This window comes from Bos indicus x Bos taurus, chromosome 10 (genome assembly GCF_003369695.1).
Source record: "Bos indicus x Bos taurus breed Angus x Brahman F1 hybrid chromosome 10, Bos_hybrid_MaternalHap_v2.0, whole genome shotgun sequence".
Classification (NCBI taxonomy): Eukaryota; Metazoa; Chordata; class Mammalia; order Artiodactyla; family Bovidae; genus Bos; species Bos indicus x Bos taurus.
Window position 1 is genome coordinate 83,946,134 of NC_040085.1, and position 19,229 is coordinate 83,965,362.

Here is a 19,229-nt window from a genome sequence, read left to right on the forward strand (position 1 = left end):
AGCCTATTTCTGTAGGTAATACACTGTCTCTTGAGATATTAACAGAATTTTATAGGTCTTTTGAGTCCAATCAGTTCTTGGCAATAAAATCCATCTCATTTTAACCAGCAGGGGATAGCAGACATTCTCAGCCTTCCCCAGCCTCCTTGCGTAGGTTGAAAAAGTGACTCAAATCTAACTTAAGAGTCCAAGAGGATGATCCGACCAGTCACCAGGGCCCTTGTATTCTTTTGTCTGGTTGAGCGACATGGTCTTTTGTGCCATATGTTGTGTTTTCTTGTATCCCTCATTAATTTACCACATCAAACCTGTTCGTTCATCTCCGAACTGTTCAGCTTCATTTATTACTCCTGTTTTTCATCAGCTTCAATCCTTCACTTGCCGTCTAGAAGCACCTTTAATAAGAAGCTTCTGATCAACTTCCCAGACTGATCTGTAGCTTGGAAATCGTTTCCCTTCACCTGAGAGTCAGCTTCTCATTGCCATTTTGCCTAGTGATAAGGCTTATTATCCCTATAACCCTTCCAGTTTTCTTTTAGCCAGAAATATTTCTTAAATTCTGTTGGCCAAATACAGTGTGTGTGTATGGGCAGACAGGAAGTTGGGTATCACCAACCATTTAAAGTAGCCACTTTGCCTTCTTCTCCTGAAAATGCCTAATTTCACTCAAGAGTTTTTGTCCTGTTGGCCTGCTCTTAGTTCCTTTGGGTATTAAGGGAAATCCTGAAATAGATGCCCTCTTTGGGAATTGAGTATCTTAGTTTAGGACTTTGGAATGACAGGAATTCCAGTTTTTCTGGAATGATTAATCATATCCAGTCAAATCATAATATAAAATTACATGTTCAGAAGCACAAGACACTCTTCAAATGTTAAATATGTTTATCATGCCATCAGTTCTGCAGATTTAGAGGTTAACAGAAATCATCCATTTAGCTCCATAGCAACATTGGCTGATAGAAATATAATGTGTCACATATGTAATTTTAAATTTCCTGGTAGTTACATTTAGAAGAGATTAAAAGTAACAGGTGAAGTTTAATTTTACAGTTTAACTTATCCAAGAATATCCAAAATATTATCTTTTCAACATATAATCAATTTAACATTTTTAGTAAGACATTTTAAGTTTCAAAATCAAATGTGTATTTTGTACTCAGTGCAGACCACATACCTTTAAGGTACCCAATAGCCATTTGCATCTATGGCTACTGTATTGGAGGCATGGTTCTATAGAGTATAAAAATTGGGGTATGAGGAGGTAAAGTTGTAGCACTGGATTAAAAGAAAGTCTAAACCAACCTTTATAAAAGTGTATAAAAATATATAGTGCAAAGGTGGAATGGACCCCATGTAAGGGAGCTTTAGGGGAAGTCATGGGAACATTAGGGAAAAGAAATTGCCCATCTGATGGGAGAAAATGCTCCTGACCCTACCTGCAGCTCGAGGTGCAGTTTGGCATGACTCATCACAAGCATGATGATGGGTTCTGACCTTCCTCTGCGTATGGGTGATTGTTCAAAGCTGAACACTGTGGCTTGATGGCTCTATCACCCACATCTATGGCAAGTCCTATGGGCCTAATAACACTGCACTCTATTGCCATGGAGATAATTATGATGGTTACCCATGGTGCATTATGAGTGCCCCACTGGGTGGCGGGAAGTGGAGAATGAGTGCTCAGGGAAGAAAGCCCTTGTTTATTGTACACAGATGACTGAGATAATTAGCGTAAGGGGCCAGGAAAAATGGCCAAAAAGTGGGTTAAGGCATAAATTACTGTCATCGGAAGTTTGCACTATTGTGAATAAGACCTTGTAAGAGATCCCAGGCGCTTTTTAGAACACTGTGGAAGATAATGGGGAGTGAAATGAGGGGCACAAAACCTTGGAAAGACTCCAGAAAAAGAACCATCCTCACCCTGAATCTCTGTACATAGTACGGGACCCTCAAGAAGGCCTTTGACAACTAGGCAGTCACAGGAAACAGAACACATTTCTTGATGTATCATTTCTATGCCTAGAACAGGAAACAGGTAGGGGATAAGGATTCATTACTAAGGAACTAAAACCTGAATCTCGCCAAGATGGTGGGTGCGTTTTATTCTTACATAGCTGGGATACACAGGCTAGGGTATATTGTGTGTTCTTGTCAAAGTAATTTGTAATGACCCTTCAAGATCCCTAAGTAGTAGTTGTATTACTTTCCCTATCATATCTAACCCAAAAGAGTCCAAAATTACTTTAAAGATTCATCAATCCACTACTCTTTGGCACTCAATTGTTTATAATAAGAGAGAAAAACAAATCCTGAATTAGATTTTTATTTTATGTTTTTAATATATGCAGAGTGCATAATTTAAAAGTTGAGTGTGATTTCTGAACAGCTTAGCCAACATCTAACTGTGACCTGCAGCCTCTCAGTTTGGGCTAGGGATTTTTGATATTGTCTGATTCAATACTTGGCTGGTAAATATCTCTATCTTGAGGCCAGCTTTGCTGCAGAAACCAAGGCATATATTGGCTAGAAATTCGACCCCACACTTGCAGATGGTAAACATCTGAGAGAAAGCATGTGCTTCATTTGGAGACTGGCATAAATAAATAAAAAGGGCATTGGGTTGGGTGCCATTTTGCCCACCGCCATTTGGGTATGGCTCCATTTTTTATAAATTAAGCCAGTTGAGATGGTTGGGTGTCCCCAGATCACTTTCCTAGCAATGCCCACTTCTGGTGCCAGTTTCCTTGGTGGCATTTTCAGGAGTTTACAAGGGGCGCTCCCCGGCAACTCTTCCATGCGCAACTCCTCCATGTGCAGAATTATTTTTGTGGGCTCCGTTTGGTTGTGCACACGTGTCTTTCAGTCTGGCCACGTCCTGTGCCTCTTTCTTGATGTTCATCCTGACCGATGGGCAGTCGTTTCTCTGGGCCATCTGCCTTGGGGTTGCTGTGTGGTTGTGGGAAGGCTCCTGTGCCACTGCTTGTGCCCTGTCCCGTCCGGCGTTTCCCCCGCCCCCGCTCTGCTGTCGTGGCTCTGATGACCGAGGCCTGCTCCACCCCTGGTCTGTGCATTCCCTGTCTGTGCTGTCTCTGGAGAAACCTGTGGAGCATCTCAAGTGTCTGTCCGAGTGATGTTGGTTATGCCGATTGTGTGTTCATTTCTGTAATGTGACCCCTCATTTACTCCACCTCTTACTAACCTCTGGTTATTGTTTTCACCTCTTCTGTTCTTTCGCTAACAAAGTTGCGTTGACCAAAGCTGACCTGCAAGGTAGAGAAGGTTCTTGTTCCCATTACCACTTTGGACTGAAAGAAGTCCTCTGTCACCCTTGGGATCTTTTCTCTAGAGGCCTTCAAGCTGTCACACCTCTTGGACAGCGGTGGTCGTGGGGAGGGGGCTGAACCCTGTGTTCTTTACAGACAGTGGCAGAGAACCCGGATCACTGCATGAAAAAGAACTGCATGGGCAAGGAGTCTTGGGGATGGGAATATGCTTCCATTTGGGGGTGATCAAAGAGGTTTGACAGCACCCTATGTGGTGATGACCCACAGACATATTAATCCATTTCTGGAAGTGCCTCTCCAAGTAGTTGTCATGGAGCAGGTAGGCTCCTTTTAATTTACTCATTCCAGACAGAAGACAGCACTTGGAAAAAGAAAATAAAAGCCCATTTGTGTTCTTAATTTATTATTTTCTGGGTCAGGGAGGTCATTTCTCAGAGCAGGAGTTTTGAGTGCTTGGAACTTATGAAAGAGAATGCCTTTTTCTCTTAACTCATTTTAAAGACATCTTTTAGGCATTTGGGATATATTAATGTTATTAAAACATTCTAGAGACTTGTGTCCCCAATTGGGGATTTTGATGGAGCACTTTAATTTCCTGTTTTGTGATTTCACAGGAAAAAAGTACTCTTGGGGAGGAAGAGGTCTATCGATGTATCGATTTTATCCTGAATCCCCTTGATAATGTCTGCATGTTAGATATCAGTGAATATCTACTGCAGAAACTGCTTCTCCTACCATTCAAAGAGGCACCTTTCAAAGTCTGTAATGGTTCACCTGTCCTGTCGTGTCAGAACTTTGATGCGGAAGAGCCAGACAAGACCCAGCCTTTTAGCCGTCTTTCAGCTGAGAGTGAAGATGGGTGGGGCAATTGAGCCTGGGATGGCTTCTGTGAATTCACAATCAGCACCAGTTGTTAAAATTAGGTAGATGGAGGTAGCTTTAACATAATACTTTTGGGGCTTCCCTGGTGGTCTAGTGGTTAAGAATTCATCTGCCAGTGCAGGAGACACGGGTTCAAGCCCTGGCCCAGGAAAATCCCACGTGCTGCGGAGCAACCAGGACCATGTGCCACAGCTACTGAGTCAGGGCTCTAGAGCCTCTGAGCGGCAGTTACTGAGCCCAAGGGCCACAACTGCTGAAGGCTGTGCTGTATAACCTGTGCTCCACAAAAGGAAAAGCTAAGGCAATACGAAGCCCATGCACCATAGTAGCTGGCCACAACTAGAGAAAGCCTACGCACAGCAGCAAAGACCCAGTGTGGCAAAAAAAAAAAAAAATTACTTTTCACCTAAAAGATCAATTACTTTGCAATGAGTTGTTAAATGTCGTGTCAGTAACCAACACAAGTGTCTGTCTCTTGGGTGGATATCAACTAGCAGAAGTCTCTCTTAGCCATTTTACTCTCACTCTTTCTTCTTCATCTCAGCTTAGCAGATTCAGCAATATGCTAATATGTCATAAAATTGACGAAAAGAGCATGCACTGGGTTAGTACTTTGAAGTCCTAGGTAGCTGTACAATAGCTTTCCATTTCATGTATGTATGGCCCTTTCAGTGATACGAAAGGCTGTTGTTTTTAGACATTCTATTCAGTTTTCTAACTAGGTCTACTCCATGTTACTCTGTAAATGAATGGGAGATAAAAGAGGACAGGATTTGATCTAGAAAAGAGACGATTCAAGGTTGTCAGAGCTTCTTGTGACCAGATACTTTTAGATAAAACTAGACAGCTGCATCTGCCCCTAGACTTTATGGTTTTTCATGGTAAGAACTCTGTGGATTTTGAATTCCCAGAAATTTATAAGGGGACTTCATATGTAGCAAAATGATCTGAAAGTTCCCATTCAAAGGAGAAATGGTTTATAGGACTCATAGTTCATGTCTATGCCGTACAATAAATTGTTGACCAAAGTGTAGATATGTATTTGGGGACATAATAGTTTAGAGTGTCCTAAAATGCTCATCTGTAGAAGCAGTCTAGTCATCAGTATGGTTTTTATGTTACTACTCCATTGACCAAATTCTCTTCCATTCTTGTGATGACTCACCAGTCTCTTTGTGGCAAGAGACTGTTATTCTTTGTAATTATTTTGAGTCGTATTACTCTTTCTGGATATTATGGCAAAAGACCTTTTAGGATGCAAATGCCTGTCCTTTCTGTTTTCCTGACATTGGGGTATGGGCCGTTACTCATACTTGCCTTTTCAGCTACAGCCTGTGGACACAGATAGTACTAACTACCCTAATTGTGAAGGACAGTAAAACCATTTGACAAGGAAAGGAGGCTAAAAATGAGTCTAAAAAGTAAAGGCAAATCATATTCAGAAGGAAATATAATGGTGGATCTAGGAAGTGGCAGAAGTGTGACAAGTCAGCAGCTTGAATCCTCTTGTCCTTGTGTTGTTGGGGTGTTTTTTAAAATATGTGTTTATTTGTTCGTTTATTCATTCATTTCATTCATTCTTCTCCACAACAAAGAGACCTGTAGGAGATCAGCCAAGAGCTACACTGCAGAGTGAAAACCCCTACGCTAGAGTGAGCATGGAGCTGGCTGTGTGGTCTGGGAGAAGGGCTGCTGTGCTGCCTGGGGTGATGGTGGGTGCTCAGGAGAGATTTTCTAGGCAGACTTGGAACTGAGTCTGAAGTAGGACATGTTTTAGGTAGATGAGAGGTGGAAGCTCAAAGAGCTTGGCCAGTTTGAGCACCTACCAGAAGCTCCGTTTGGCTGAAATAATGGGCATGTGGGGATGTGACTGTGGATGAAGTGGGCCCAGTTGGATGGAGACAGGTGACATCAGACCTTTTGTGGAAGTCATTGGTCTTTACTCTGGGGGTGCTTTAAGGAGGACAGAGACTCAGGTCAGATTTTCATCTTTTCAAGTTCACTCTGACACCCAGGTGCAAGATGGATGAGGAAGACAGGAAGTAGAAGCAGAGAGTGGTTCAGAGGGAAGTAGCATCTTCCAAGACAGAGGGAAGAGCTGTGAAACTGACACTTGGTACTGGTGTGGGCTAAGAAGACAAGTATGTGTCTTTCTGGGATTTAACCTTTGATGAATGAGGAAGAAAAGGAACTTTCTCTCCTGTGTATTTCCTTCCCACCCCACAGTGTTGCTGTGTTTCACAGCAGATGCATTTGCACATCATGACCGAAAGTGTCAAGGAGGAACTTGATTGATGGCCTGGGTTCAGATCAGACTTTGCACCCCTCCAGTTTAAGAGCGAGTAAGAGTTCCCTTGAGACCCCTGTGAGGTGCTGCCTCTCGGAGAGTTACAGTCCCTTGAACTTCAAGGTCCTTTGAAGAGAATAACAATGTCTATGGGCTTTTCAGGGGTAATTTTCTGATTCCTTTTCATTTGTAAGAGGGGTATTCCTAGAGCGGAAAAGATTCCTAAAAGCTTATCCATAGAAAGAAGCTGCTCAACTATAAAAGCAGTATTAAGTTTGGTCTGTTGGGAGTGAGGCAGATGAGTCATAATCACCAGAAATAAAGGAATAGCTCTTTATTGGGTTAGGTGATTAATCAGAATATCCTCTCCCCACTTTCTATCACATTGTCCTCTTAGCAGCTTCTATTTCTGGAGATGAATAGCTTCTTTTATGGAATGCAAATTATCCCTCTGCTTAGATGATGGACAGGTGGGTAGGAGGGGCCAAGGATTGATCAGATTTGGTTCCAAGTGCTGCGTGTCTTGAGTCGGTCAATAAATGTTTTTGGTTTGGATACCTTGAAAACCTAAACATGCCTTCGGGTCATTCTATAAGAGTTGCCATCAGCCAAATACTTTTAGTGAGTAATCCTCCAGCTTTCCTTACCACAAGAAATATAGTTCTTCACTTCATTTTCTTCAAAGCTAAGAGCTGTATTCCTTTCTCGATTGTATTTTATGTGATTCAGTGTTTGACCTAATAGAAATCAGGTCCTCAAAAATGGTTTGCATTATGGGCAATAATAAGAGAGATAGGAATTAAATGGAACTTCCCACAGTGGTTTCTGTCTTGTCTCTCAACATTGCATGACAGAGGTTTTTCACGAAAGAACTGTAACTGTGACTTGCTGCCTCAGTGTGTCTCATTTCTGCACTCCTGACTGATTTACCCAACTAAAACGGGTAGAGAGAACTTAATTTTCTTTTTCAATGGAATTGATAATACCCTTTATTGAGGGTCTCCTTTGTGCAGGCACATGCTAAGGACTTTCTATCCTGTGTCTCTACAATGATAATGACCTTGCATAGTAGATGTTTTTATTCCCAGGTCAAGGATGACTTTATAGGCTTTGCATATGTTGCCTAATTCAATCCTTACACCATGTACAGAATCCTTACACCTTACAGAAATGTTACAGATCGGGTTTTCTTATTTTTTTTTTTTCTTATAGTTCTAGTTATTAACACCTTACACCATAGAAACAATTTCTATCTCTTTTATACAAATGGGGAGACGGGGGCTCAGAGAATTGAGGTAGCTGGCTCAATTTCACATTACTAGTAAGTCATAAAGCTGGATTTTGAAGCTTATGGGCTTTCCCATACTATGCTATGGGGGTGTGAATCCAGATTTGCATATTTCCAAAGCAGAAACAGAACAGAGATGACCAGAGAGTATCCAAGAGGGTCATCCAGCTGAATTTATGGTTGATGGTTTTCATGGCAGTACTAGGTCACTAAGTTCCGGATGATACTGGTACAGTGTTCATTAAAGCAATTGAAACTAGTCTTCTCTGTCATTGTGCCGACCTTTGAAATCCCTTCTCTCTCTCTCTCTCTCTTAAAAACTACCCTCTACTACTCCAACAAGTTGCTCCATCAGTGCTGAGAAAAGAAGGAAAAGCAGAAAAATGAGGCCCCAATTTGTATTTTCTGAGGCAACATTGACTTTTGAGGACCTGTTCATGGTTGTTAAAAAAGAAGGGGTGATCTGATCTAATCATTTGACCTTTATTACCCAGACAGCCTCTGAAAATAGGGTGGGTTGAGCAAGCATTCTTGGTTTTATGACAATACCATTCTCTCACCTTTACACACACCCCATTCCCATGACCTCTCCATTGTCTGGAAGCGTCCTATGGGTAAATCGCTTTTCTCACCAAGTATAACTACTCTGTGTTGTTTATTGGCCATCAAGGGAAGTACTGTGCTGGAGCTGACATCAGCACAGGAATTTTCAGGAATTTTCCCAGCTGATCCATATCATGTAAGACGTATTATGAATACCTTGAGATTGGCTATAGAGAAAGTATTTTATGCTATAAAAATCAGCTTACAGAAATGTTACATATCAGGTTTTCTTTTTCTTATAGTTCTAGTCATTGAATATTTAACAGTGCAGGGAACCAAAGGCCATTGGAAATAAAGAACTCATTAGGGCATCTTAGTTTCCACCAATTTTCATGTCCATCTTGGCTTATTTATACTCAATGTGTGATGAGAGGGTAAAAGTTATTGAGGAGAACGAGGGTGCTACTGAACTGTCCCAGTGTCCCCCCCAAATGCTCGATTTTATCCTTAGTGTTTTTCACTCATTGTCCTAACCAATGGACTCTTTTGAACCCTTGATCGAGGAGAAGGAGCCTGAGCATGCTTGATGGGACCCTTCTGATCATAAGCTAAGGCATAGGTCCAGCCTTCAAGATAAAAATGTAAGAAGATCTTGGGAACACAGTTACTCTTAGGTCTTTCTGCAATGAAATTTGATAATAACATTTAGGACCCTCTTCTCTGGTTTTGCTTAATCTTCCGTGAAATGGGAACCAGAGTGTTCACTCTCAGCTGTTTCTTTATGAAGAGGGATGCTTGACACATTTAAGGATCATAGCTTTCTTACTTTAAATAGAAATGAGCTTGGTTGCTGCCACTTAAAAGGGATGAATGGTATATTGTCTGTAAATGACTCTCTTTGGGAAAGCCAAGAGGACACAATACTGTAAACAGATGTACTTTGAGAGCGACGGCAGCATCCTTGCTGCAGGGACCTAGACACACATGCAGCTCAGTAAGGATAACCTTATCCCTAACGTCATGATGGAGGACGGTTCTGACAAAATGTGGTCCACTGGAGAAGGGAATGGCAAACCATTTCAGTATTCTTGCCTTGAGAACCCCATGAAGAGTATGAGAAGGCAAAAAGATAGTACACTGAAAGATGAACTCTCCAGGTTGCGAGGTGCCCAACATGCTACTGGAGGAGAGTAGAGAAATAGCTTCAGAAAGAGTGAAGAGGCTGTGCCAAAGCAAAAACAATGCCCAGTGGTGGATGTGACTGGTGATGCAAGTAAAGTCTGGTGCTGTAAAAAACAATATTGCATAGGAATTCGGAATGTTAGGTCCAAGAATCAAAGTAAATTGGAAGTGGTCAAACAGGAGATGCAAGAGTGAACACTGACATTTTAGGAATCAGTGAACTAAAATGGACTGGAATGGGTGAATTTAACTCAGATGACCATTATATACTACTGTGGGCAAGAATCCCTTAGAAGAAATGGAGTAGCCTTCATAGTCAACAAGAGTCTGAAATGCAGTACTTGGGTACAATCTCAAAATGACAGAATGATCTCTGTTCATTTCCAAGGCAAAACATTCAATATCACAGTAATCCAAATCTGTGCCCCAACCACTAATGCCAATGAGGAGGAAGTTGAACGGCTCTATGATGACTTATAAGACTTAGAGCTAACACAAAAAAGGGTGTCCTTTTTATCACAGGGGACTGGAATGTAAAAGTAGGAAGTCAAGAGATACCTGGAGCAACAGGCAAAGTTGGCCTTGGAGTACAAAATAAAGCAGGACAAAGACTACCAGGGATTTGCCAAGAGAACACACTGGTCATAAAAATCACCCTCTTCCAACAACACAAGAGATGACTTTACACATAGACGTCACCAGATGGTCAATACCGAAATCAGATCGATTATATTCTTTGCAGCCAAAGATGGAGAAGCTGGATTTTTACAGTCAGTAAAAACAAGACCAGGAGTTGACCTGGCTCAGATCATGAACTCCTTATTGCCAAATTCTGACTTAAATTGAAGAAAGTAGGGAAAAACACTAGGGAAAACCATTAGGTCAGGTATGATCTAAATCAAATCCCTTACGATTATACAGTGGAAGTGACAAATAGATTCAAGGGACTAGATCTGATAGATAGAGAGCCTGATGAACTGTGAATGGAAGGTCATTATTGCCCAGAAGGTGGTGATCAAAAACATCCCCAAGAAAAAGAAATGCAAAAAGGTAAATTGGTTGTCTGATAAGGCCTTTCAAAAAGCTGAGAAAAGAAGAGAAGTGAAAGGCAAGGGAGAAAAGGAAAGAAATACCTATCTCAATGCAGAGTTCCAAAAAATAGCAAGGAGAGATAAGAAAGCCTAAGTGATCAATGCAAAGAAATAGAGGAAAACAATAGAATGGGAAAGACTAGAGATCTCCTCAAGAAAATTAGAGATACCAAGGGAACATTTCATGCAAAGATGGGCTCAGTAAATGACAGAAATGATATGGACCTAACAGAAGCAGAAGATATTGAGAGGTGACAAGAATGCACAGAAGAACTATACAAAAAAATAATCTTAATGGCCCAGATAACCATGATGGTGTGATCACTCACCTAGAGCCAGACATCCTGGAATGCAAACTCAAGTGGGCTTTATGAAGCATCACTATGAACAAAGCTAGTGGAGGTGATGGAATTCCAGTTGAGCTATTTCAAATCCTAAAAGATGGTGCTGTGAAAGTGCTGCATTCAATATGCCAGCAAATTTGGAAACTTGCGAGTGGTCAGAGGACCAGAAAAGTTTAGTTTTTATCCCAATCCCAAAGAAAGGTAATGCCAAAGAATGTTCAAACTACCACACAATCACACTCATTTCACATGCTAGCAAAGTAATGCTCAAAATTCTCCAAACTAGGCTGTTGAAACAGTACATGAGTCAAGAACTTCCAGATGTTCAAGCTGGATTTAGAAAAGGCAGAGGAACCAAGATCAAACTGCCAACATCCCTTGGTTCATAGAAAAAAGGAAGAGAATGCCAGAAAAACGTCTACTTCTGCTTCATTGACTACACTAAAGTCTCTGTGTGGATCACAACAAATTGTGGAAAATTCTTAAGGAGATTGGAATACCAGACCACCTTAGCTGCCTCCTGAGAAATCTGTATGCAGGTCAAGAAGCAACAATTAGAACCAGCCATGGAACAACTGACTGGTTCCAGAGGGGAAAGGAGTATGTCAAGGCTGCATATTGTCATCTTGCTTATTTAACTTATATGCAGAGTACACCATGCGAAAAGCCAGGCGGGATGAAGCACGATCTGGAATGAAGATTGCCAGGTGAAATATCAATAACCTCAGATACGCAGATGACACCACTCATATGGCAGAAAGTGAAGAGGAACTACAGAGCCTCTTGATTAAAGTGGAAGGAGAGAGTGAAAAAGTTAGCTTAAAACTCAACATTCAAAAAACAAAGATTATGTCATCTGGTCCCATCACTTCATGGCAAATAGATGCGGTAACAATGGAAACAGTGACAGACTTTATTTTCTTGGACTTCAAAATCACTGCAGATGGTGACTGCAGCCATGAAATGCAAAGATGTTTGCTCCTTGGAAGAAAAGCTATGACCAATCTAGACAGCATATTACAAAGCAGAGACATTACTTTGCCGACTAAGGGCTGTCTAGTTAAAGCTATGATTTTTCCAGTAGTCATGTATGGATGTAAGAGTTTGACCATAGAGAAAGCTGAGTGCCAATGAATTGATGCTTTTGAACTGTGGTGTTAGAGAAGACTCTTAGTCCCTTGGATTCTAAGAAGATTAAACCAGTCCATCCTAAAGGAGATCAGTCCTGAATATTCATTGGAAGGACAGATGCTGAAGCTGAAGCTCCAGTGCTTTGGCCACCTGATGCGAAGAACTGACTCGTTTGAAAAGACCCTGATGTTGGGAAAGATTGAAGGCAGGAGGAGAAGGGGAAGACAGAGGATGAGATGGTTGGATGGCTTCACTGACTTGGTGGATATGAGTTTGAGCAAGTTTCAGAACTTAGTGATGGACAGGAAAGCCATGGCTTACTGCGGTCCACAGGGTTGCAAAGAGTCGGACATGACTTTTGGACTGAACTGAACTGAATGTCAAGAATACTTCTCAGGAAGCCTTGACACTTTTGGTTCTTTTACTTAGCAGTAGAGGCTGTAGATTGATCAGGAAGCTGGTAAGAGTCTTTCATACACACACACACACACACACATACGCACAAGTATGCAATTGGTTGGAACCAAGATGCCCTCATGAATTCTGTATCTCCAGTGGCCTTTGATTCCTGGCCTTGTTAAATCTACATGTCTTCATCTTCCTTTTCTTTGTTCTTTCTTTTTGTTTTTCTTCCCACTCAATTACTGCTTGGTCAGCCTTCCTCTGTGAAGCAAATTAAAACTGTAAATTGGAAAGGTTTATGAACTTACAGAAGTAGGAAATAAAATTGGAGCTGGATGATATCATTGTAGGCAGCCCATGGCAGCTCCCTATGGTTCCCTCCCATGTCAGTTGTGCTTTATATGGGCCAGCAAATCCTTTGATTGGCACAGTGTTTTACTCTTGTGATGCTTCACATTGAGGTTGTAATCCCACTGTGCAGATGCCTTATGCTGTGTGATTAAAGATGATGAATCTTGTTAAACCAACTGCTCCAGGTGCCCACTAGTGGGCTACCAGCCTTAGCCCTTTAGAATAAATGCATATTGGGAATCAGACCAGATGTATCATCACCAAGCCCACCTTTCCATTATGGCCAGAACCAGCTAGTGCTGGTTGTTTACCTGTTTAAAATCGGAATGTTTGAGGCATAGATTTGGTTAAGTCCTCCTCGGCAATAACAGAAATTCACTCCAATACGAGTGTCCTGTGCTTCCAACAGCAGTTCTGTCTCAAGGACCTGCAAGTAATAAAAGGCAGTCTGTCAACTTTTGATTTTCTGGACCGTGAAGAGGAGGTGACTGAGTAAGTTTGCATTTACAGCAGAGGTAGATTTTAGCAATAACAGGCATGAAATGACTGTCTGGGACAGTTCTTAAAAAGAAAATCCCAGGTTCAAGCAGAATGATGAGAAATTTGTGGCAGCCATCAGAGTTTTCACCTGAAAAAAATAAAGAACAAAGACATAATGTGATGCTTCTCCATAAACTAAAAACCGAGATGGGAGTTAAAACCGGAGTACCTACTAACATCATTGACAACTTGTTTAGTCTTTTCATGCATCTCTTTCTGTTGCCTTGTCACTTTCCCTACTACACAAAGAAAAGTCACTATCTTTTCTCAAAAGAATATGTGACTATTTTAGTGAGCATTAATTACATATTAAATGCACCATCCCTATGCAGGGGTTCCCTGCAGCCTTAGCGCAATTTGAAGTTATTGTTAATAATAATTGAAAAACTTTCTAAATATATAATTCCAAAAGTTTATATTATCCTACTGTATCTTAAATTTTAGGTTTATTTGGAAGAATGTTTTAGGTAGGATTATTGTCTTTAGGAAGATCTATTATCTTTATTATTATATGCATTTGATACAGATGTTTGTCTGTGTACTTAGACAAAGCTAGATTGTCCTGTTTATTTTTAACTGGATTTTGAATTGAAATAGGATTTGAAAATTTTTGTTGTTAAAACAGCCACATTCTTACATTTAAAAAGTTATCTTTCTCTGGTTTTAGGTTAAAAGTACCTTAAGTTACTCTTGTTAATCTAATAGCAACACACACCCACACACACCCACACACACCCACACACACACAAGTTTATTGATGTCCATAGAGGTCAGTTGTGGTGTTTGCACACCTAGGTTTGAGACCTCATCCTGCTTCTTATTCCCTGTGGGACCCAGCACAAATCAAAACAAAACAAAACACACGTAACTGGATCTGTGATTTAATTCACTTTTCTGAAATCCTTGCCTTCCAATTTGATCAACGGTCAAAGAATTCTTTTATTTTTGAAGTTCTGGGTGTCTTCCATGAGAAGATCATTCCTGTTTTTTTTTTTTTTTTTTCTTTCTGATTCTTTAATACTTATAATTGCTTTATCCTGTGTTTACAAAGAATAAATACGTGAACCATTCTACGTAGATAAGTGCTGGGTAATTGCCCTACTTTGTTATTGTTATATCCTTTGATTTGCATAAGATTGAATTATTTCAGTGGGTGTGCAATTGGAAGCATTGTTAAAGTTTTTTCTTTTCCTTTATCTGTTTCTCCAATGTTTCTCTCTTTCTTCTCTCTTTCTGTCTCTCAATTTGGAAGACACTGTGAGAATATGGAAAACAGATACACATATAAGATACAGTCTATTCAGGAAAGGATATACATAACGAGTTTGAAATAAAGAAAGGAGCTTATATTGCTATTCAGAAAGTATTTTTCAGTCTAGTCTCAGCTCACACTCATTCAGCACAGTTACCGCATGCTTTTCCTGGGCACTGGCAACCCAAGAGTCTGTCCCAACATCTGCTGAGATTGAATGAGTCTAATAGTTAAATTAGAGGAGGAAATGTGGTCAATTAAATACCACCACCGCCACCACCACTACCCCCAAAACATTTGGTTCCAAATAGAAAATTGCTTATATGAGTTGTTAAGTTTGGTGGATAAATTATTAGTTAGGAAAACCACAGGTTTTCTTTAAGTCACGAAAGAATTTTAACCCTTTATTTTTTGATTCTCTTGTTCTTCCTTTCATTCAATAATATTTTTGAGCCCTTATTTTATGCCAAATACTTTATCAGAAATTAGAGAAATAAAAAGTGAGCAAGACAAGCAAGGTGTCTGCCTTCAAGGGACTCATATTCCACCAGGATGAGATAGACAGGAAAGAACGTAATAAATAATTTATTACTGTCCATGATGTTGTTGTGAATTAAATAAAGAGGGAAACAGGCTGGAAAGTAAATGAAATCCTGATGGGGACTTCCTCAAATAGGAGAGTCTGAAGAAAGCCCATTTTGAGCTGCAACTTAAAGAAGGAAACGAGTCAGTTATCTGAAGTTCTGTAGGAAGGACATTTCAGTCTGTGGGTTGAGCAACAGCGGCAGACTTGAAGGCAGGGGTGGTCTTGAAATGTTCGGGTTGGGGGTGGGGGTACTGTGTGGTCCTAAAACTGAGCAACCTCAGAATGACCCAAAGGACTAGTCTTGCCTCTGATTCCTGAGCCCTGCCTCCAGGCAATAGGTCTGGGTGGGGTCTGAAAACATGCATTTCTCACAAGCCCCCAGGGCATGCAGGGGCCACTGACTAGGTGCCCAGACTCTGAGCATCATTGTGTGGTGAGAAATCAGAAGGAAGAGAGCTTGGTGTGTGCAGGTGAACGAACAGTAGGAAATGAGGCTGGAGGAGGAGGCGGGGGACCCTGGGATCTCACCCAGGAAAGAAAGTAGGACTCAGACTCAGATGAACAAATCATTGCGGATCCTTCTGGTCCTTGCTGAAACCCTGAAATCTCCCTGGTTCTTGAGAGGATTACCATGCAGTCAGTCTTTGAGGATTATCTGATTCTGAATAGCACTTGCCCCTTAATGCATCAGCGGGTAAAGAATCCACCTGCAATGCAGGAGACCCTGGTTCGATTCCTGGGTTGGGAAGATCCCCTGCATAAGGGAAAGGCTACCCACTCCAGTATTCTGGCCTGGAGAATTCCACAGACTATAGTCCAAGAGGTTGCAAAGAGTTGAACACAACTGAGCGACTTTGACTTTCACCTAATGAATGCAGAGCACATTCTTGTGCAATTTGGAAATGACCTGTAATTCCCTCTGTATGGAATTCCTGACCAACCTTTGACAAATGGAACTTTTTTCTCCCTTTGCAGAGCTGCATTCCCCCACACTCCAGTTTTGGAAGTATGGATCAGATCAGTTCCACATTTACTGAAACATATTCTCTGCATTGGGCACCACACTTGGTGCAGCAAGGACATAACCAAAAGCATAGAACGCGCTTTCTAACTGTAGGTAGCATTCCATCTTTTGGGGACAACTAGTAAAAAATGTGAGTTAGAGGATTGTGTAAGTGAGTACAGCGCCATGTGCAATAAAATGTTAAATATTGTCATATATAAACGGTAGTGATGTACATGATACGTGCCGTGGCCACTAAGAAATGGGAGAATTGTTGTCTAAAGTTACTGGGGAATATTCAATATCCCAGAGTCATTTTAGCTGATCCTTGGAAAATGACTAAAATTTGGCTAAAGGGAAAGAGAGAGGCATGGGAAAACTTTTGTCTTCAGATTCAATGAACCTGCAAAGGATTATTGTTTCCCTCAAGTTTTTGCTGGTCTGCTGTCTTTCAAGGCAAAGCCTTCCATGTGTTTCTGATTCTTGAGCACAATTGAATTACTAGCCCATTGTCTGGTGAGAGCTGTTTGGTCAGGGAGCCCCGTGGACTTCTCAGAAGCTTTTATCCTTTGAAAGAAGCCGTCCTGATTTGCTATTGTTAATAAGCCTTGTCCTACACAATGCTCAAGTTGAAGACCCACTGAGAACATGACCATGAACCTCCTTTCATCTCCGCATGGGGGAACTACATGGCATTTAGGAGCCGCAGAAACCCAGCAGCCATGCTGCTCCCCCAGTGCTAGTAATTGTCTTGAACTTTCTTATGTCGTATCTCAATAGTTTTGTGTTAGGAGCGATGGTCTGTACTGCGTCCATTCTTCATGGATAAATACAAAAAGTCTTGCCACCCAGAAGACAAACCCTCTGTAGTCATGCATCTCTTTTGAACATGCATCCTTGGACCCGATATGTTTACATTTCAACATTCTGTGCCTGGGAATTGTGAATATTCATTTACCGCAGTGGATATATTTTTACTGGGTCAAGTGGATTTTTGCATCAGATCCTGACTAATACATTTGATGAGTCAGTGGGCTCACCTCCCTTGTGACTTTCTGGAAAACTCATGAATATCCTGAATAGTAAGGTATTTCCTGTTGAAAGAAAGTGAAAGTGTTTGTCACTGAGTCGTGTCTGACTCTTTTTGACCCCATACACTGTAGCCTGCCAGGCCCCTCTGTCCATAGACTTCTCCAGGCTATGATACTGGAGTGGGTTGCCATTCCCTTCTCTTAAAGAGCTTTGCACCCCCAAATCCTAGAAGCTTGTGCAAACACAGTTTTCTGCCACTCCCTCCATGCTATTTCTAATTCAGTAGATCAGGGCTGGGGCCTAATAATTTGCATTCCTCTAAACAGTCCAAGGGGTTGCAAAGAGTCAGAGGTGACTGAGTGACTAAGCACAGCCCATCAACTTCCTAGGTGAAGCTGGTCTGAAACTATGCTTTAAGAACCTGTGAGGTAGTTAGTCTCAGAGTTAATTTCCCTAAATTGAACATCAGGATCCTTTAATAATCAAATGTGTGACCTTGGGTAAACTCTTTTACTTCATGAGCTTAGTTTTTTAAATCTGTGGTATGGAGGTAATCACCATTACTTACATTTTTAGGGTCACTGGCAAGCTTTGTGAGATAATGTAGACACAGTGCTTATCATCCAGTGCTTGTCACCCCCAAAACATCGATGTATGTTGGCTGCTGTATCCTCCTCCTCCTCTTCATTCTCATCAAACACCTTCCTAGCGTCCCGGGGTAGGCTGTAAAGAACTTTCATGCCTTAATTCACAAGGATCATGGGAGTGCATCTTTCTGCTTTAGCATTCTCCATTTAGAAAGACCATGCTCCGAATGAGGTATCTTTCTAGTTGAATGGTAGAGACGAAGCTCTTTTGCAGAGTCTGCCAGAAAGAGAACAGTGTGTTCAGCCCTCTCCCTTCCGTGTGTCACTGTTGATACTTTGTGGCTAAGTGTGTGTTTGTTGTCTTTTGTAAATATACAGTGACTTTTTTCTTGCATGATATAGAACTGATATTCTTGGCAGTGGTGTCTTTGAATGTTTTGGGGCTTGGGAAGAGTAAATTCAGGTGATGGCTTTGAATTTGATTAGTTTGAACACCTCTCTCTCTCTCTCTCCTTTTTTCTTCTTCCCTGCTCTTCTTATGAATTACTAGGACCAAGTACCACCTGCCAGGAGGATTCATGCGCCAACCAGGGGGTCTGTATGCAGCAGTGGGAAGGCTTCACCTGCGACTGTTCCATGACCTCCTATTCTGGAAACCAGTGCAATGATCGTGAGTACAGCTTTTTCATATTGGGATATTTTCAAAGAGTTCAGAGGTTTGGAGAAACCTTAAGGAACATTAGGTAAAAGAATGACTCTTCTGAACAATTCATAAGCAGTTTGCTCATCCAGAAACTTGGAAAATAGAAAGCTAATTTTCTTGTGGAAGAGCAGAGACATTTCTTGTTCAACCATACCAGATGTTTATCCATACGTCCTCCCTATTTTTCTTTAGATTACCTTTGACAAAACAATTAAGACAATATTTTTGTTCTAAGGAGTTCAGTTTTCCATTAATTAAATCATCTGGGTAACAGTTTTGAGACTCTCTCACTAACATAACGTAGAGGATATTAAGGAATACAGCTATTTTCTCAGAAAGTCTGAGTTTAGGGAATTTCTTAGGCCTTCCAAATGATGAAGACATTAAGAGTTTATTATTTTTTTCCAACTAGAAATGTTTAACACATTCTGAAGGGTCTTTCAAATGTAGGCAGAGATTCCTTCTGGATAAATGTATTGATATCTGTTTAGTTTATATGTGCATAGTCATTCTGTTTATATACGCATTTCTATTTTGCCAGTACGTTTATATGTATGTATCTGTGTATTCGCTTCATATTGGAAGACAGCCACTTGCTATTTTTGTCCACTAGTGAAGCTTTGGGTGCATCAGCCGTTTTCATTCTAGGAGAAGACTGATTTCATAAAGGCAATTCTAGCGCTTATGGTGGAAATATTCATACTTACGTTCTGTGGGAGTCTGTAACAGGTATCTCTGCTT

At 41.0% G+C, this 19,229-nt stretch overlaps 1 protein-coding gene across 22 annotated transcripts in view; it reads left to right on the top strand.

The window, feature by feature from the left end:
* The window catches only part of NRXN3 (neurexin 3), a 1,811,822-nt gene that overhangs the window by 866,363 nt on the left and 926,230 nt on the right, over positions 1–19,229 (top strand). For 13 of the 22 annotated variants that reach the window (XM_027552555.1, XM_027552571.1, XM_027552550.1 and 10 more), the window contains one exon: positions 18,336–18,455. In XM_027552555.1, the coding sequence (XP_027408356.1) occupies positions 18,336–18,455 (120 nt within the window). Of the gene's footprint in view, positions 1–3,243; positions 3,271–18,335; positions 18,456–19,229 lie in introns of all 22 variants that reach the window. The other 9 variants (XM_027552545.1, XM_027552557.1, XM_027552544.1 and 6 more) reach the window with 1 other exon arrangement.